Source organism: Schistocerca cancellata, chromosome 2 (genome assembly GCF_023864275.1).
Source record: "Schistocerca cancellata isolate TAMUIC-IGC-003103 chromosome 2, iqSchCanc2.1, whole genome shotgun sequence".
NCBI lineage: Eukaryota > Metazoa > Arthropoda > Insecta > Orthoptera > Acrididae > Schistocerca > Schistocerca cancellata.
This window is the reverse complement of record NC_064627.1, coordinates 139,225,722-139,246,775: the sequence shown is the minus strand read 5'-3', so window position 1 is coordinate 139,246,775 and position 21,054 is coordinate 139,225,722. Positions and strand designations below refer to the sequence as shown.

The following is a 21,054-nucleotide window of genomic DNA, read 5'->3' as shown; positions in this document are numbered from 1 at the left end:
ATAATTTTGCTTATGGTATAAGGAAATTTATCGTTAAAAGGACTGTACTATTACGCCTAAAAGTAAAACTGCAGGCCCAAGGTATGTCACTGTTGGCCTGCCGCAGGGATCGATATTGAGCACTATTCTGTTGTAATTTTTACGCAGCAGACTTCAGAACGAGGCTGCCAAAAGCTGTTCAAGTACCACAATATGCAGTATGCTGATGATATATAGCTCATAGAGAAGACACAGCCTTGTCTGAATGTGTTGCACTCAATTACAAGAGTTTGGTGGGCAACATATCGTAATAGTCTGCTATTAATATAAGGGGGCCGGATAATATCTAAAATCGACTATGGAAACATGTTATTTTGTAGATGCAACAGAAAAGCAAATTATTCCTACTTCAAAGACTTTCTGCAATGAACCACTCACTGATAGAGAAACTTGACAGATTGTATCAAGATGACATGAACAGACAGAGAATAAGCATGGCTCTAAAAATAGTTTTAATTACAGACTTCATAAATTTAAAGGGCATTCTACCTAAACTCCGAAGAGTACCAACACATTCTAGTTCAGACTACCACTGTAACGAAATAATATCGCCAGTTGATGCCTTCTACCTGACAACAAAAGTAAGTGCCAGAGCAGAACAATTAGTAAAAAACATGCATTTCTGATAGTTTCCCTGAATGTTTCCATATTTACACTGTCGGCTCCAAATCCTCAGATAATGTTAGATGGGTTGTGCATTCCCATGTCCATTCACAGGTTACAAAAAAATTGATTTCGCTTCCCAATGAAACTTCTAGTATCTCGACAGAAGATATAGCTATACCAGCAGTTTTAAAATATTCTCAGATCCCCCCCCCCCCCCCCCCCGAAATTAGAGCCATTTTGATTTTAACGGATCACAGGAGCTTACTCCAACATATGCAGACAGCTGTCATTCTCAAGAACTCTAATCCACTAGTAATGGATATCCAGGAAGCTGCAAAGGAAAACTAATATCTCAGAAAGAAGATAAAATTTATATAGATCAAAGGACATGCTAACATATAACAAAATCAAAAGAAAACTCTGCTCACACGGCTTTCAGTATCAAAAACATCTTATTACCGTTACCAGATCTGCAGACTATTCCATACAGAAGAATAAGACATAAATCGAAAGAAGAATGTCAATTATCAGTTCTCATCTAAGGGAAATATCATTGAAAAATATAGCCAAACATCCCCTCAGAGCCCAAGTTCCACATAGTTAAGGCGAATAAAAAAAATTATTAGTTCCGTAATTAACATCATGTTTAATCCTGGATTATTCCTTAACTATCTTCACCGAATACACGTTCCAGCAAACCATAGCCAAATTCTTGGGCTGTACGTAACCAATTATTGTGAACGTGGTGGAATAACAATGGGATTCAATCACTTTTTTGGATGGAAACCAGCAAATCGATTTCATACAACAACTTATTCGATGTCATCAACCATTAGCAACTCTCTTTCATCAAAGTGACATTGTAGTTTTAAAACTAACAATGAAATTCCTTGATAAACGTAACCTTCTTCCGTAAACTCCAGATAGATGGCCGTATAGGCTTCAGGTCAAAAGCCACTATACAAACATTGGTTGTTCTAATAACTTTGTACACAGTAACATCGCAGGCCAGAGTGAAACAAAACAGACTGTACTATATGTAAATATTGTGATTTGACGTTTATGTAACTGGAATACACATGTAAGTAGAAATAGTTACTCATAGGTGCAAGTTATATAATATTGTTTGGACTTCTTGTTATTAGGCGTTGCAGGAAGTTTATATTCATCTGTGGACGGGTAAATAATAATTTGAGTACGTTTTATTTCATTTAGTGACACAGTAACTGTAGTCGCCTTAAGGTGGATAGATGAACGTTTACGCTCTTCTTGAAATTTTAGAAGGCGTGCGATACGTAATACTTACATTTGTGTGATCACCTCCGTGTGCTGTGCAAATTGGATGAACGCTCATTCAAATATAACAATGTACATACCCTTCCTTTCCCACATGCGTTACATACAACTAAGAGTTTAACTCCTTTTGGCGTTAAGAGTCAAAATTAGTCGAACACCTTCTGTAAAAACTATTATTCGAAGCTATGATCAGTGTAATTGAAACGTTGCTTGTAAAATACATTCAGAGTTAACGCTAAAACACTATAATTATATTTTTTACATGTGTTTGTCCCAGCTGATGATGCTGAACCAGTAAAACTTGTGGGTTTGTTATTTTTTTTCGCAATGAATTTCGACATCCTTTTCTGTGCTTTCACTTTGCCTTGTTGTTCATCGCTTCCATGTGCCATCAGTTTGTGTTTGATGGTTTTCATTAAGCACGCACGCACGCGCGCGCTCACACACACACACACACACACACACACACACACACACACACACACACACAAAAGTCCCACAGTCTGTGGCTACTGAGGCTTTTTCCCCTCTCTGATGAAGGTTGGATGAAAGAGCTCACTTTCTGACAGTCTTTTTGTTGTTCTTATCTGCGACTCAGCAGCTCTGCTATATGATGAGTAGCAACCATCCTTTTCATAATATTGTTACATTCCATCCTAGATTTTTCCATTGTTTGTTTTGATTTTTGCTATACATATACATACCAGGCAGCCAGCACATTACTACATATGTGGCACATCTTATGTTGAATATTAAAATTGTGAAAGGACTTATTCGATTTTTATAATAGGTCATAGTAATATGTCATAGTACCTGGCTACAAACTCAGCTCATTTGTATTGAACCACATAGACCACATAGATAATATTGTGGGGAAGGCGAGCCAAAGGTTGTGTTTCATTGGCAGGACACTTAGAAGATGCAACAAGTCCATTAAAGAGATGGCTTACACTACACTCATTCGTCCTCCGTTAGAATATTGCTGCGCGGTGTGGGATCCTTACCAGGTAGGATTGATCGAGGACATCGAAAGGGTGCAAAAAAGGGCAGCTCGTTTTGTATTATCGCGTAATAGGAGAGAGAGTGTGGCAGATATGATACACGAGTTGGGATGGAAGTCATTAAAGCAAAGACGTTTTTTGTCGCGGTGAGATCTATTTACGAAATTTCAGTCACCAACTTTCTCTTCCGAATGCGAAAATATTTTGTTGAGCCCAACCTACATAGGTAGGAATGATCATCAAAATAAAATAAGTGAAATCAGAGCTCGAACAGAAAGGTTTAGGTGTTCGTTTTTCCCATGCGCTGTTCGGGAGTGGAATGGTAGGGAGATAGTATGATTGTGGTTCGATGAACCCTCTGCCAAGCACTTAAATGTGAATTGCAGAGTAATCATGTATATGTAGAAGTGGATGTATTACTGAAAGGGAAGAGTGTAACGAGTAGTACAAATTGTCAAACTTATAAAGAAATGACATTAAAACATACACGCCCGGTTATATGATGGCTTTCATTTTAGATAAAGATTGAAATTGCATAGATATTTTCTCTGGGCAGTCCATGGCATGGTACAAAAAGTGCATCATGGGAATAAACTCAATTATTTGCTGATCCTCTAAATGATCTTATTTTTCTGCTGTGAGATTAGTGGTGAAACTAGTAGGAAACTGGTGTTTAAATTTGTACAAAATGATCTGCTCAAAAAGAAAGTATGTCACATGAACAGGTTGGGGAATTCCAGAATGAGATTTTCACTCTGTAGTGGAGTGTGCGCTGATAAGAAACTTCCTGGCAGATTAAAACTGTGTGTCAGACCAAGACTCGAACTTGGGACCTTTGCCTTTCGAGGGCAAGTGTTCTACCAACTGAGCTACCCAAGCATGACTCACGATCCATCCTCACAGCTTCAGTTCTGCAATTACTCTCCTACCTTCTGAACTTCACAGAAGCCCTTCTGCAAACCTTGCAGAACTAGCACTCCTGGCAGAAAGGATATGTGGAGACATGGCATAGCCACAGGCTGGGGCACGTTTCCAAGATGAGATTTTCACTCTGCAGCGGAGTGTGCACGGATATGAAACATCCCGGCAGATTAAAACTGTGTGCCGAACCGAGACTTGAACTCGGGACCTTTGTCTTTGGCAGGCAAGTGCTCTACCACATGAGCCACCCAATCACGACTCACGATCCACCCTCACAGCTTCAATTCTGCCAGTACCTCATCTCCTACCTTCCAAATTTCACAGAAGCTCTTCTGCATTGATCAGTTCCAGTTATGACTCGTTAATACTGTAATCACAGCAGACTATGAGGCGCTTCAGGCCGGAACCACGTGACTGCTATGGTTGCAGGTTTGAATCCTGCCTCGGGCATGGATGTGTGTGGTGTCCTTAGGTTAGTTAGGTTTAAGTAGTTCTATGTCTAGGGGACTGATGCCCTCAGATGTTAAGTCCCATAGTGCTTAGAGTCATTTGAACCATTTAGCAGACTATGTTTTTCATATTCTTGTGTGGGCTGTGGAATGGTTTTCTCCACTGGGGAACAGTGACAGCATGGGAGTGGTTTGTTTGCCCAACAGCCAGTATGTTGTGTTCCATTAAACACCTGCACATTGATCACACCATTTGCAGTCATACCAAGAGCTTAGGAACTGGAGTTGTGTGATCTTCTTGAGCGAGAACAGATTCAATCTGAGTAGTGATTGCAGATGCACCTCCATATGATAAGAGGTGGGAATATGTAATGCATCCAAGAACGTTGCTGAACATGATAGTTTTGATGGTCTAGGTGTAAGGGTGTGGTAAGGCATATTGTTGCATGGTTACTGACCTCCAAATCTCTAAACATTCCTTCACCATGTGCAACTTTTCAAGAGTGCATTCAGCTCTGACTTTATTTTCATGAATGACAATGTGTGACCATATGAACCGGTGCACGTGAGGAGCCCTTGGAAGATGAGGATATTCAGCAAATGTACTGACCTGCCTGTTCCACCAACTTTTAAATCCCATAGAGCACACGAGAGATGCATTGGGGAGAAGTATTGCAGTGTGTCCAAATGTGCCATTGACCATCCAGCAGTTGTCAACTGAACTGTGCTGGTGGAGGAATGAAGCACCCTTCCAAGAGCTCCTTACCACCCTTCTGTTCAGCATGTTGTAGAGCATGAATTGCTGTCCATGGTGATAACACATCCTTTTAAGAACTGTGCATGCATGCATGTCCTAAGCAACTTTGCATTGTAATCAGAGTAACATAGGTACTGCAATATTGTATTTATCTACTGATACCGGGCAAGTGACTTTCAAATACAACGTTTGACCTGTACGGGAATATACGTATTGGATGTATTGAGTACAGGTTGTAGATACGTTGTTGACAACATATGGAAGTTTGAGTCTGGCTGTGAGTCATGCATGGATAGCCAAATTAGGCGACTGCTCATGATAGGCGAGAAATCGTGGTTCGAGTCCCAGTCCTGCACAAATTTTCGTTGTCGTCATTCCATTCTGCAGGCAATGGTAGTCCATATTCGCAATTGCGATTCATTTAAACTATTTCATAATGTCTGTAGTCACCACAGTGCCTGTTCTTTTGGACATGCATTCTTGTCAAAAAGTACTTTGCTTTGTAGTCAGAATAACACAGGCACTGCAATATTGTATCATAAGTTGTGGTGACTTCATTGTTATTATTGTTTTTGAATAAAAGTGTAATTTCTTTTCATCTCATTGTGTAATGTTACTAATAATCTACAGTTACTATTAATCAGTTGTTTGAGTATCAGCCAGCTATACTGACAAATAATGAACTTATTAAGAAATTAATTTTTCAGAGACTAAGTCCCATACCGCTTGCAGTGTATAAGAACTTTAACTTTGCTGCCTTAATCTCTGACCGTTGACTTCATCAACCGCTAGATGTACATCGAGAACCAGGGGCTCAAGGATGCAACAAATTGAAAAAAAAAAAATACTATACTGAGTGCCATCATGACTATTTAACAACAGCATGATGTGTTGTGCAATGGCACGGTGGACGGTTATAGGGGGTGGGTTGGTGGGTCCTACCCATACGCGCGTGCTGCTAGAGCGACTACAGCACGCATACGGGATTACCACATAGCATCCCGCTATGGATGCTTTGTCCCTAAGGGGCTCTGTAAGTGCCAAATATTGGAGCTTCCAATGACTAGCAAACCCCTATCCCTGTGTGCCTGTTCCGACCCTGCTGAAGGAGTGGCCACATGTCCACTCACAGGGTGAATGGGTGGGGCCGGACGGCTAACCTCCACGTTGAATCTGCACCTTGAGCAACATGAGCATATTGCAGTATCGGCGGACCCCCTTCATTGGCACGCTGTAAGATACTTCGGCATCAGAGTCCGTGAGAGAAACAAGCAACACCTGGAGTCCATGAGAGAAACAAGCAACACCTGGAATCCGTGAGAGAAACAAGCAACACCTGGAATCCGTGAGAGAAACAAGCAACACCTGGAATCCGTGAGAGAAACAAGCAACATCTGGGAAGCAGCCTGAAGATGTGTAACCAGCCAAAAGCATGTTCAGCTCTTCACTAACTGTGGCCCACTTCTTCTTTTTCTGCATGCCGTGGACACATCCTGTCCATCCTAGTACTAGTAGCTTAATAATTAACCATAGCAGCACACAGAGAAAGTTAATATTTAACTTGCCACTTTCCTGGTGTGTGTCAAATGGAGGCAGTTGCCTTACTGAGCTGTGTAGCTGGCCATTCAAAAGAAATGACAACTGCATTGCAGACCTGTACATGTTCATGCAGTTGAAAATCTGTGTCACTGAATGAATCAGCAAGTATGCTCAAAGTGGAACAATGAGTGGCTATAGAAAGTAATGCTAACAATGCACCATCACAGCTGCAAGGCAAGGAGTGGGTTTTGCAGCCTTATCATTGTACCCGAGGGCAAATCGGGTGAAAAAATATATCAAACCTGGAAGTTTAGGCATGAACCATTGGACTGTGGTATATTGAGCTGATCTGTCTTAGGGAGCCAGCAACTCTCTCGAATAAATGCATCTCAACTACAAGCTCATCAACTTGGTGGAAAGATGGCTTGCGAAGGAAAGAGAAAATCTTATCACTAAAAGGCTTCCTGTACTACAGCGGAACAGAAATGGTTCAGATCCCATATGGAATAATTAAAACTCCTTGCACAAAGTTTCTGGCAGTTATGTGCTAAAATGCCATTTCCTCGGCAATATTTGTCAACAACAAATCCTCCTCCTCCTCAGCAACAGCAGCATACAAGAACCACTATTTGTGTGTGTGTGTGTGTGTGTGTGTGTGTGTGTGTGTGTCATTGGGCTACAACATGTTTTTCATATCTGGTGCCTAATGAAGCAGTAGACAAATAGGGTCTTGCAGATCTGATCACACAGATCTGCCAGCCATTACTCCTTCGTGCAGATTTTCTTCTTCTACTCCAAAAAGGTTAGGCAGTTGCCTACTTCAGCTACTTATTCCTTCTCATTATAAGAGCACAGTGGTATGGGAGACCAGTTGAAGAATTTCTGGGAGAGTCGGGGTGTGACCTGCAATCAAAATTGGACTTCTCCAGGCACTCAGTTCATCAGTTTGTGGCATCCACAATTTCAGACCTTTCTGTCAGAAAACATGTTGTGTAATATGATATAGATAACTGCCGATCCAGCCCCAAGAGTACACATGTGATTATAGGTATGTAAGACATCCGCTTCATCTGGTATTTGAATCCACAACATTTTTTTCTTGGTTGTGGATCATCTTGGCGACCACAATGGATGTTCCTTTACAAAGAAATTTCTTTCCTACTTAAATTCGTTAAATAAACATAAATCAGTGTCATAAAAAGAAGTAAGTTGCTAATACAAGCTCTCTAGTCACTATCTCTCACCCAAATTCAGTTTACAATCATACAAAATAATTCTACAGATTCCTGTCATTTCCAGCATCATGCCTGAGTATTCGATACACTGTATATTCCTTGTCATCACCTTCATGTGCCGTACATTGTTCAAATTAGTTACTTGCCCATTTGTCTTCAGTGTGCAGCAGTGAGCAAGAATCCAACCAATCTAATTGTTTTCAGAGAAATGTCTAAATTTTTGAAAATTGCATCTACATGTTGATAAGGATGTATTTCTTTTTTTCATTTTTCACCGGCACTTCAAGGATTGGATATGGTATACAGTAATTACAGTTTCATATTTAAATCTACCTCCAGCGTGTCTTATATGTTCCTCCAAAAATGATCACCCCATAGAAGGATATACTGTTAGTGATGTGTCGGCAGACGTGCCGACACTGTTTTTAGAGAAGGAGGCCGAAATGCACGCGTCAACTCACGCAGGCTTGCTTAGGTCTGAAACATGATACGTAATGAATGCTATAAAGAAAAGTACGTAGCTGCTGGAATACTTAACTTTAATCCATCATTTTTATGCAGCATTCTTGATGATACAAGTGAGACTCTCTCTAGAAATGGTTAATGGCGCCTTGCTAGGTCGTAGCCATGGACTTAGCTGAAGACTATTCTAACTATCTCTCGGCAAATGAGAGAAAGGCTTTGTCAGTGTAGTCGCTAGCAAAGTCGTCCGTACAACTGGGGCGAGTGCTCGTACGTCTCTCTAGACCTGCCATGTGGTGGCGCTCGGTCTGCAATTACTGACAGTGGTGACACGTGGGTCCGACATGTACTAATGGACCGCGGTCGATTTAAAGCTACCATCTAGCAAGTGTGGTGTCTGGCGGTGACACCACAGTTAGGTTTTATAATCTAGACCTCATCTGTTCAGCGACAATAAGGGGCTACTATAAATGATTCATTCATTTCAAAGCTGTAAATTTTCCAAAGTACTGCATGAATGAATATGCTTAATGCATGAATAGAACAATGAACTCACAAAGTTTGGATTTTGAACCCTAAAAATGTTTTATGAATGCTCCTTTGGCCATATGACACATATCCATGTGGTAGTCATGTTCGTTTCTTACCTTATGCAGTAACATCCTGTCAATGCTCATCACAGTAGCGTTGATGCATTATCTGAGCTGTTTCAGTGTTCTGTTCAGTGGGGGAACATAAACACTATTCCTAATGAACCCCAAAGGAAAAAGGCACAAGGTGTTAGGTTAGGGGACCTGGGAGGCAAAGGGAACAGAACCTCATCATCTTCACCAGTATACCCAGTCCAGCGATGCAGAAATTCATTGTTTAAGTAGCGACGAACTTCAGTGTTCCAGTGATGGGGCTTGTTTGAAGGTGAAATTCTGGCAGTCAGTGGAAATAACAACTGTCAGTCTTCTCGCTGAAGAAAAATGGCCCATACAGCTTTGTGTGTGACATTGCATGGAAGACAATAACCTTCAGTGACTGTCTTTCATGTGCCAGAACCTGCTATTTATATGATGATTCTTTTCCATAATTCCTTCTGAATGCACGCAGCGCTGTTGTATAACAGATAAAGATCTCGCATATTCCATCCAACATACAAAAACTGTTTTCTTGCTTTGTTGTCATTAGTCAAGGCACTGCACTCAGAACATGAACTGATGGGTACAGTGCAAATTCATAGAGTTTATGGTTCCATTCATTCTTCAGTCATATTTGTTCATGTAACACTTGCAAAAAATTTAGAACTTTGAAAACGAATGAGTAGTAGCCTTGTATATTCATAAGAATGTCAGGCTAATACAGCAATTCAGTTACCTTACAGACCTCATTTCAGCTTTCTTAGTAATGAAAATAACTGAAGCAGGTGGAAACAGATATCAGGAATTAAGGCAGCGCAAAAGTGTTATGCTTTTTATTTGTGTATATTCATCTTATTAGATGTTAGAAATAAAAATAATAATAATGATGATGATGATGATGATGAAAACAACAATAGAGTTACAAATAACAACTTTATTTTTATGTATGTTAATGTTTGTTTACACTAGTGATTTTTTCAGTAGCTATTCTAACTCTGTAGACGATTCTGTTACTTTCTGTTCATAGGAAGGCCTTCATTCAAGTACCTGGTACTAAATGGCAGAAATACATGCTGATCCTGTTGCCTTTGGGTACAAGGCATATTTTGAAAACAGTAAAATGCACATATCTCATGAAATGATATGTGAGGAAAATAAGGAACAACACATGTTTAATCCAGATGTAGGTATCATAATAATGCCAGATAGCAATAGAGCTTATTGTACAATGTTTTTAGTGTGTGTGTGTGTGTGTGTGTGTGTGTGTGTGTGTGTGTGTGTGTGTTTTTATACATTATGTGTTTTATTTTATGTTCATAATTAGGTATCTTCCATTTGACTGCCAAAACATAAAATGCTGTTTAAGTACTCATTTTGTGATCAAGGTAGGATTGTAAATATGAATAGCATGATGTCAGGGGTGTATGAGTATCTTGTGGTTATGACAGTTTTAAGAATTTTAAGATCATGGTGCCACCCTTTTTAGTAATGCACCAGGTACTACACCTATCGCCCACAGTGGATGTAAGTCAGGTCCTACTTCATCTGTAATGTGTACTGACATCCAAATGGTGTGTCTGCAACTAGCTGTAGTGTCCGCCAGAGGCAGCACGGTCACCAACCCCTGTCAGCAGGACCACATTGTGCGATACTGCACCAGTGACGTTTGACATGGATATCATCCATATGAGGGCCCTCAGTTGTGAAATGTGTTCAAGACATATAAACTACTTTCATTGTACTCTTGTTGATGTCACTCCATGACCCAGTAATTTTTATCTTCGTTACAGATGTGTGTTTCCTCGTGTTCCTAGTTAGAACACAAGTGGCAACGTCTAGGGTTGAATTTTCACGTTTTGGATTCTGTGGTTGGCTCGTCCATGGAGGCTTTACTTCAGTCACTTCTGCAGCAACAGCAGGCACATAAGGCATGTTGGGTTGGTTGTTGGTTACGTTAACCCAGGCTCAGGCACTGGTTGTTCACCCGCCACTGTTGCCCCATGATGAATCTGTGGAAGACTGGGATGCAATGAGAAGCAGCTTCACAAACATTTTATAGCATTCTGCGTGGTCAACGTGTAGGTCTATAAGGCTCTTTTTCGAATCACGGATACCTCCTCCTTGCTTATTATGCCAGTTAGCTCCTCTGCAAGAACCAGCGTCACCTTCTTTCATCGATATATGTAGTTTGCTGTCCTCCTGTCATGTCACGTGTACACATGTGGTCACTGCATGTGTTGAATTCTACCAGTGTTGCAAACAGGTACAGCAGTCAAATCTAGTTGGGTAGTTGTAAGTGTTGGTTTGCATGACTGAGTCACAGGTGTCTTATGTGGGAACCATGATTAGAGATCCAATCATTCATTTGGCCCCAGACAAGAGGTGTGTCAACGTGCCCTCCAGTTTGAGAACCCCACGTTAGAAGAGGTTTTGAATATTGCACAGTTGTTCGGGGTTTCCTGAGCCACTAGCTGGCTTTTGGAGGCTTGTTGATAACATGCAGCACCCGCACATGGAGCCTAGCGAGTTGGGTGAAGAGGAGATAGCTGCAGTACAAACAAGCCAACCGGGCTGACAAGGACAAACACATTGCAGGCAGCAGGAACAGTAAATGCCAATTCCTTCATGCCCCTTTTATTTAGTAGAGCGCAAGCGGATGTCCTGCCCCAAGCAGTGGGTCTTTTGCCATAAAGTTAAAAAATTGTCACATAGCAGCAGTATGTTGATCTCTACCCCCCACCAGGAGTCGTGGCAGGAATTATACTGATTTGTTATTGTGTTTGCCATTGTCTGGAGGCCAAAACAAACTTTTCATTGAAGTGTAGTTGATGGCTAAGCCATTAATCCTACAATTTGACACAGGGGCTACTGTGCCCCATTCAACTCACAGATGTACACCAAGCTGTGGCATTGGTTGATAAGCTACAGGGTGTTTCACAATGTTTTGATGATACCAGATTTGAATAACGTGCACTAAAAAAGAAGATACAGCAAACACGGCCCTGTCTATTACTTTCATCCCGTACACAGATCGGTAAGCATGTTGTACTGTTTCACAGTGGAGCAGTGGAGCACTATTTTCACTATGGTGAATCTGTCAGGCACTTACAATGTGCCTTTCATAAGCATTTCAAGATTCAGCTGTGATATCCAATTCCTGCTTGTGGAGCAATAAGCCTACTGAATTGGGTAGGAAACTTCCAAGCAACTGCCAGTGCATCGAATCAGAAGTCAACCGGCCCTCGGAAAACTACCTTAACTCCCGAGAACACTGAATATGGGCATAGAAGTTTTGAGAGCAAGCCCTCATTGTTTTTTACAAAAATATGCCCAAACAGTTGGCTGAGAAGCCTTCAACACTTAAAAGATTGAAATTGCGATGAAATTTCCAGAATTCCTTCAGCAGCTATGAAACATGTTTTCAAAAACTGGGTAAAATGCCTCTAGTATTGCATAACCGTGAATGATAATCATTTGTCCAATGTAGTATTTCATAAGTAAAGTTGATTAAAAGGTGTACCTTGTGTAAAAGGTCAACTTGGTTCCTTAATTAGTTTGTGTGTTATTCAAATTTGAAGTTGTCAGAACATTGTGAAACACCCTACATAACATACAGCAGATTCCTATTCTTGGACTATTCACAGCTGACACAGTTTACAAGGCAGTTGTCCCTTCCATTAAATACTTATTGGTTAACAGTCGAGTACTGAAAATTTGTTTGAATTAGTTGCCTTTGCTACTTTTGGTTTTTCTATTGCAGATGCTGTACATATGGTGTCAGACCAAGTGTCTTATCGCAAATTGGATTCCTTGTGTTCCGAGGTTTCAGATCTGTTTGCACCAGGGTTAGGTTGTGCAAGCAATTTCACGGCATACATCACTGTCAAACTCTTGTCAAGATGGAGCTGGATTGCTTAACATCATTAGACAGATACCCTTGAGTACATTGGTTATTATGCCCTTAGTGATCATAAAGAAGCTGTCCTCTGAGCTTTGGCTCTTTGGCAACTTGGAGGTCATTATTAATGCATAGGCAGTCATAGACGCTTTCCCTGCCTTGTCACCTCGAGGAGCTGCTTCCTTGTGTTCCTAGTCAGAGCACAGTTATCCAGCCATTGAAAGGGAACCTACAGTTTAATGTCTAATCTAAACCAAGTATTGTTTCTTGTGCATTTTCACATTATTGAGAGGTGAGTGCTAGATTAAAGGCAAATAAAAATTTTCTGCTTCCCAATCAGGATTAGATCCTGTGACCTAGGTGTTTCCAGTCACGTGCTGTACCATTAGACCATCAAACTTGACAGAGAGACAATTAAAAATAGATATTGATGACCATGAGTTCCTTTTCTCAAAACAATTCATCCTTAATCTTAGTTGTAATCTTTGATGGTTTTGTTATTCTTTCACCACATATTTCTTTTTTCCTATATTTGTATTTTTGGTATTGCTCCTCACAAAAGGAATCTGAAAATTGAACATTTACAAGCTGATACTAAAAAAAAATTTATTGCAAACTGGAAATATAACAAAGTGAATATAGAGAAAAATGCTTTGATGGCTACTTCCCAGACAGCAGTGAGAGAATAAAAATGGGATATAACATAAAACCTTATGCTCCAATAAGGTTAAAAAAGCCACACTAATTAAAACACAAATAACCAAAAGAAGAAAATGTAACAACTATACATCAATCATAAAGTATCAACACTATTTGTAGAAAAAATCTACATAAGTGAATTCTTTGTGAGAATAAAAACATACACTATTATTTGTAACCTACAGTGATTCCATTATTTATCTGGGTCAAGGAGAGAGGCCAGCTTGAAAATTACAAAAATTAATAATTATATTGATCAATATTTGATAATTATGGGCTTTGTCTCCTCTTCTCTATATTCTGATTTGTAACCACTCTGCCAGATTCTGATGTTTTCATTTCGTCTCTTTACACCTTGAACTACCTTTCTTATACTTATTCTTAGCATAAATTTGAGTCCCAGTTTGTCACAATTTGTTTCCTGTTACTGGTATCATGGCAAACTTTCATGTTCAATTGTTTAAACACTCTTTATCCTACAAGTTATTTCTTCTTTCTTTTTTACAGAATAAAGGCTTATGAATGCCAAGAGTTTGAGTGTATTTGTTCTTTCAGTCTACCTATTTACTTTATAAATTGTTAGGGGCCTGAAAAAATTCGCATTTGTGATAAATGCAAACACAGATGCACATTCACCTCAAGATGCAATTTTATGTAATAAATGCTGTTTCATAGCAAATTGTGTACAAATGAAATATTTTGTCAGAGATAGTTTGAAATAGCTTTATTGTTTGCATATAAATATTGAAAAAGTAACCAGGTTTTGGTTACTGATATTAGACAACATATAGTGCTGTCCAATTTTGAAATAGAATATGTGTAAGGTCATGTTCGCAATATAAAGAGCACATCTATGCACCTGTACAATGACATATCAATGCACTCATAAGTTACATTGAGTACGCATGTGAAACGGTGGGTGGTTGAACGGTCTCTATACATACTGAGTATGGCAAAGTAGAAATTAACTGTAGGACTGAGAACAAAGAATTGGGTACATTTTTTGCTAGCTAAAGACAGTATATAAAAAATTGTGGAATTATTAATTGGCACTTTTACGTGTGGAGTGTTTTGAACTATGGGTGTGTAAGATACCAACCAGTAAAGGTCATCCCAGGATTACCACATTAATGACATTGCCAGCCTCGGCAGACAATTGTGTGGTAGCCATTACAAAATATTTATTCACTCTGCTTTGCTTTGCATTGTGTATAACACATTATTTTCTATTCATGTTTTAAAATGAATGAAAAGAGTATTCCTGATCCATCAAGGGGTTCAAGTATGACTCTCACAACACCAGAAGGAATCAACAAACTGCATCTCAGTTCTGCTTTCGCAGAAATACAGCATATGGGCATAGGCTGGCCGACCTGTGAGGGGGAGGCGGGGCTTGTTCCTCTGCACCACTGCTCATCTATTGAGTGTGTGAAGTTTTTGGTTGTTTACAGTAGCTGCTGCCTGTTATGTTCTAGTGTCCACAGTATAGTGACCGCGTGCAGTGTCATCCTGTAAAGTGTGAATAGGATTATTTTCAATTCTACTTCCAATTTAAGTACATTGTCAGTTCCATCTTTACATTAGATTAGATGTACTTTTCATTCCAATTGATCCATAGCGAGGAGATCCTCTGGGATGTGGGAACAGATATGCTGATGTACTTTCCACAGATCCAAAATGAAATTGCCCTACATTTAAAAGGATATAAAAACTTGTCACTGAATTATTAAATGTCCAATACACTTAAGTGCACATGATAATTCTTAGGCTATTGTAGCCAGGCATCATATAAAAAAAAATAAATAAAAAAAAATAAAAAATAAAAAAAACACATATTTACAATGATCACCTTACTACACAAAATTTTTACGGAAGGACAGGTTGTATACAATATTCACATTGTGTGATATAACAACATATATGCATCAGTCAGTTCTGCTAAGAAATTCATCACAGGAGTAGGAGTTGACCACCAATAAATTCTTTAGACTCTTCTCAAACTGAACTTTATTATTAGTTAAACTTTTTATGGCTGGTAGCATGTTGAAAATTGCTGAATAGTGGATAGCTTTCTGAACCAAAGTAAATGACATTAAATCTTTGTGAGAATTGTTCTTATTTCTGGTGCTGATTCCATGAACTGAGCTGTTTGTTTGGGGTGGGGGAAGAGGTATATTTTTAATGACAAATTTCATTAAGGAATAAATATACTGGGAAACAGTAGTTAGTATCCCCAGTTCCTCAAACAACTCTCTGCAGGACATTCTTGAATTCACACCACAAATAATTTGTATTACATGTTTAAATGACCCCAGAAAATAATCCCATATGATATTATGGAATGAAAGTAAGCCTAGTGCATTAGCTATTTTAGTTTTATATTGCCTTTGTGTGACAACATTCATGTAGCAAAATAGAGATTTGCTCAGATGCTTCAGCAGTTTTGTGGTGTGCTCCTCCCGGTTAACTTTATTATCAAGCTGTAATCCCAAGAATTTAACTCTGTCAACTTTTTATATCTGCTTGCCATCACATTATAGGCATATAGTGGCAGGAAACCTTTTACAAGTTCTGAATTGCATATGGTATGTTTTTTCAATGTTTGGTGACAGACAGTTGGCTAGGAACCATTTATTAATGTCCATGAGAACTTCATTTGATTTACTATTTATTGCAATGTTTATATCATGTGAAAACAAAACAGTGTGGTATCTGGTAATGTTTCTGATGCAAAGGTCATTGATATACATAAGAAAAAGGAAGGGCCTTAAGATGGAACCTTGGGGGACACCACATATTGTAGATTGTAGTTCCTGGTTGAATGATGTCTATAGCTTAATGCATGTCTCTTGCCTATTGACGCTCTTTGTTTTCTGTCAGAGATATAATATTTGAACCGCTTTGCAGTGTTTCCTGTTATACCATAATATCCTAATTCACTTAAAAGGATATTGTAATTTAGACAGTCAAATGCTTTTGACAGATCACAAAACATACCAGTAGCCCGTAATTTAATGACAAATGAATTAAGTACATTCTCACTGTGTGTGCAGATAGCGTTATCAGTATCGGAATCCAATTGAAATCCGAATTGTGACTTGGATAATATTTTGTGGTCAGATGGTTAAGAAGGTGATTGTATATTATCTTTTCTAAAGTTTTTGAGAATATGGGCAAAAGTGAAATTGGACAGAACTTTGATGATATATCTTTATCTCCTTTTTTATACAAAGGCTTAACTTCCACATATTTCAACCATTCAGGAAATGTTGCACTGATAAAAGAGTGGTTACACAAATAACTTAAAATATTACTAAACTCAGAGATACACTGTTTTATCAACAGTAGTCTGTAGCATTGACATGTATGGGTCATATGGCCCACAAAAGGGCTGTGCTGTGCTGTTGGCGCTTACATGCTACAGACTTGAAATCAGTGAATTGGAAAAGAAAAATAGTGTCAAGAAACACTTTAAATCAGAGAAGTGTTCTGACATTCTGTTCACTGGGGAGAAAATGTTCTTACTTCTCAACAGAAACAACATTTGCTGAAATTTTAAATAAAGTCAAAGAAAAGAAATCCAGAGACTTTTTTTGTTGAAAACTGTTGAAGTTTCTGCAAAAGAAAATATTCCATTCAGAAAGCTGTTACTATAGAGAATAAAAACTATTTATTCTCTTTTTTATTATTTTATCTCCAATAGTTGTTTTTTCATTTCCCTTTTTTCCTCTTTTGCTAGCAATTTCATCTTTAAGCATGTATCATGACAAACTTTTAAATTTGTATGCTGGACAATAACAAAAACCACTAAAATGTGAGTAGGATTCACACCTGAGGGTTCTGTACTAATGTAATTATGTATATAGGTAAAGAAACTTCCTGGCAGATTACAACTATATGCCGGACTGAGACTCAAACTCGGGACTACTGCCTTTCGCGGGCAAGTGCTCTACCAACTGAGCAATGTATATAGGTAGTTAATCTGTAGGTTTTGATGAGTGAGTTTGTGACTGAAAATGTGTGACATGAGTGACCATACCTTTTGATTGCATTGACTTAAAAGCTTGAATTTTTTATGCCATCGAGAGACAGTAGACATTAGTATTTGGCATAAATTCCAACTTAATACCTATACCTGTACCTCTGAGAAAGGTGTCCTGACAGACAGATGACAAATTAATTGTGTAAGGGTTCCATTTTTGCTTACTGATGTATGTAACCCAAAAAGCAGTTGCTTATATGCCAAAAATCGATGCTAATTTTGCCAAAAATACACTCCTGGAAATGGAAAAAGAACACATTCACACCGGTGTGTCAGACCCACCACACTTGCTCCGGACACTGCGAGAGAGCTGTACAAGCAATGATCACACACACGGCACGGCGGACACACCAGGAACCGCGGTGTTGGCCGTCGAATGGCGCTAGCTGCGCAGCATTTGTGCACCGCCGCCGTCAGTGTCAGCCTGTTTGCCGTGGCATATGGAGCTCCATCGCAGTCTTTAACACTGGTAGCATGCCGCGACAGCGTGGACGTGAACCGTATGTGCAGTTGACGGACTTTGAGCGAGGGCGTATAGTGGGCATGCGGGAGGCCGGGTGGACGTACCGCCGAATTGCTCAACACGTGGGGCGTGAGGTCTCCACAGTACATCGATGTTGTCGCCAGTGGTCGGCGGAAGGTGCACGTGCCCGTCGACCTGGGACCGGACCGCAGCGACGCACGGATGCACGCCAAGACCGTAGGATCCTACGCAGTGCCGTAGGGGACCGCACCGCCACTTCCCAGCAAATTAGGGACACTGTTGCTCCTGGGGTATCGGCGAGGACCATTCGCAACCGTCTCCATGAAGCTGAGCTACGGTCCCGCACACCGTTAGGCCGTCTTCCGCTCACGCCCCAACATCGTGCAGCCCGCCTCCAGTGGTGTCGCGACAGGCGTGAATGGAGGGACGAATGGAGATGTGTCGTCTTCAGCGATGAGAGTCGCTTCTGCCTTGGTGCCAATGATGGTCGTATGCGTGTTTGGCGCCGTGCAGGTGAGCGCCACAATCAGGACTGCATACGACCGAGGCACACAGGGCCAACACCCGGCATCATGGTGTGGGGAGCGATCTCCTACACTGGCCGTACACCACTGGTGATCGTCGAGGGGACACTGAATAGTGCACGGTACATCCAAACCGTCATCGAACCCATCGTTCTACCATTCCTAGACCGGCAAGGGAACTTGCTGTTCCAACAGGACAATGCACGTCCGCATGTATCCCGTGCCACCCAACGTGCTCTAGAAGGTGTAAGTCAACTACCCTGGCCAGCAAGATCTCCGGATCTGTCCCCCATTGAGCATGTTTGGGACTGGATGAAGCGTCGTCTCACGCGGTCTGCACGTCCAGCACGAACGCTGGTCCAACTGAGGCGCCAGGTGGAAATGGCATGGCAAGCCGTTCCACAGGACTACATCCAGCATCTCTACAATCGTCTCCATGGGAGAATAGCAGCCTGCATTGCTGCGAAAGGTGGATATACACTGTACTAGTGCCGACATTGTGCATGCTCTGTTGCCTGTGTCTGTGTGCCTGTGGTTCTGTAAGTGTGATCATGTGATGTATCTGACCCCAGGAATGTGTCAATAAAGTTTCCCCTTCCTGGGACAATGAATTCACGGTGTTCTTATTTCAATTTCCAGGAGTGTAGATGCTACATTTTCAGTTCCTTACAAGTTGCAGTATATGTGCTAAAAGCTTTTAGAGACTCTAATTTAAGTTGATGATTATGCAGATGCTGTAGCTAGATTTCAGATGCTACAAGTGAAAATACTATTGTTACAACTTAAGTACACCCATATTGAGAAGAAACATAACACCTTGAACGACTTGAGATAGGACGTTCATATTCACAGGACATGTCCATTAGTATTTGTTCTGCAGAAATGATTAGCATTTCAGTCACCTCGGTTTGGCACGTGTCCTGTGGCCTAGTAGGCACAGAGTCCACCATGGGCTCTGATAACTTGTTCCATGCTTGACAGCATTGACGCGTATAAGGCAAGAATGGCGTCCTGTGATATAACTATACTTGCTGCATTCAACTGGTTCCAAAGTTCATCTGCTCCTGTTGTTTCATCATATCCCACACATTTTGATTGGTGACAAGTCTGGTGATCTGGCAGGCTAGGACAAATGGCTGACATCCTGTGACACCAAAAAGGCATGTGTTCATGCAGCAACATATGGTCATGTTTTGTCTTGCTGTATGGTCATGTTTTGTCTTGCTGGAAAATGACATCTGGGGTGTTGTGCAGAAACGATATGGCTACAGGTCACAGGATGTCATTCACATAGGTCACACTGGTAATAATGTTCTGAACACGCACCAACTGCATGCTACGCCATAAGGCCTTGAGTGGGCACTATATGTCTAATGCAAATGCAGTCATTGTGATGCCACTCTCCATGTCTGTGGTGCACCAGAATGCAGCCATCATTTTCACACAAAAAGAACCTGGATTCATCTGAAAACCATTTCTGATATCATTCCTCCACCAGTGATGTCATTCCATACACCATTGCCATCTAGCATGCTTCTGCAAATTTGTGGAAGGTACATTCATCGAAGGTGGTGGAAAAGTGGACTATGTGCACTTAACCCATGCTGTAATGAACGGTGATGGACTGTCATCCCTGATAGTGTGCGATGTGTTACACTGTTCCACTAGAACTCAAAAGGACACAGACATCTCCTGCAATGCCATTCCGATGAGGTGTCGATCTTTTCGGGGGGGGTCTAGATTTTGCAGCTTGACCCATCTCATTGTGTTTTACGGCCTTTTGTGAGCTATTCTGCACACACTCGTTGCACTGCTGAAACACTTCGTCCCGCACGATCAGCAGTTTCCCAGATCGATGCATCACTTCTCTTATGCCAATAATGTGCCCTCTTTCAAACTCACTCATTTGACTTAGTTTCATGCGTACATCTGTAAGGCATCCTGCATGTCTGCTCAAGTCATACAGTTCCATTACCCTTGGTTTGTAGCAACAACGAGAGTGGCAGGCACACGTTACCAGCAATTGGTGTTATGCTGCTATGTCAATGTTGACCTTGAACCCACCAGCCAACTTGTTTCAGATGCTAATCATTTTTGCAGAACGTACTACTGTACATGTCCTGTGAATATGAATGTCCTGTCTCTAGTTGGTCAAGGAATACATTTTTTTCTGAATATGAGTGTAAAAAAAAAAAAGGCTCTTGTTGGAACACAACATAATTCGGGAAATTCATGGCCGCAAAAAACACTGAATGAGAATGAATGATGATGTTTTGTCTTCTTAATACTTTTCCCTTCTTCCGTTTTAAATGTAAATCTCAGTAATTAAATTTTTAATAAGCAGATTGCCTGTCTACAGCTTTTGTCTCAGTCTATTACATTTTCATCAGAAAAGGCGTGACAGCGTTTTTAGTGTCAGGTGCCACTTGCTGTGGAACATCTGTTTGCATTTTGAGCAGTAGTTATTTGACAACAG

The 21,054-nt window shown here is 40.5% G+C and overlaps 1 protein-coding gene across 1 annotated transcript in view; it reads left to right on the top strand.

Annotated features, from left to right (window-relative positions):
• Window positions 1-1,653: 1,653 nt before the first annotated feature.
• The window catches only part of LOC126151880 (guanine nucleotide exchange protein smcr8b-like), a 104,765-nt gene continuing 85,364 nt past the window's right edge, over window positions 1,654-21,054 (top strand). Inside the window, 2 exon segments of the mRNA XM_049915971.1 lie at window positions 1,654-1,726; window positions 9,959-10,114. Of these exon segments, the coding sequence (XP_049771928.1) occupies window positions 9,989-10,114 (126 nt within the window). The 5' untranslated portion in view covers window positions 1,654-1,726; window positions 9,959-9,988.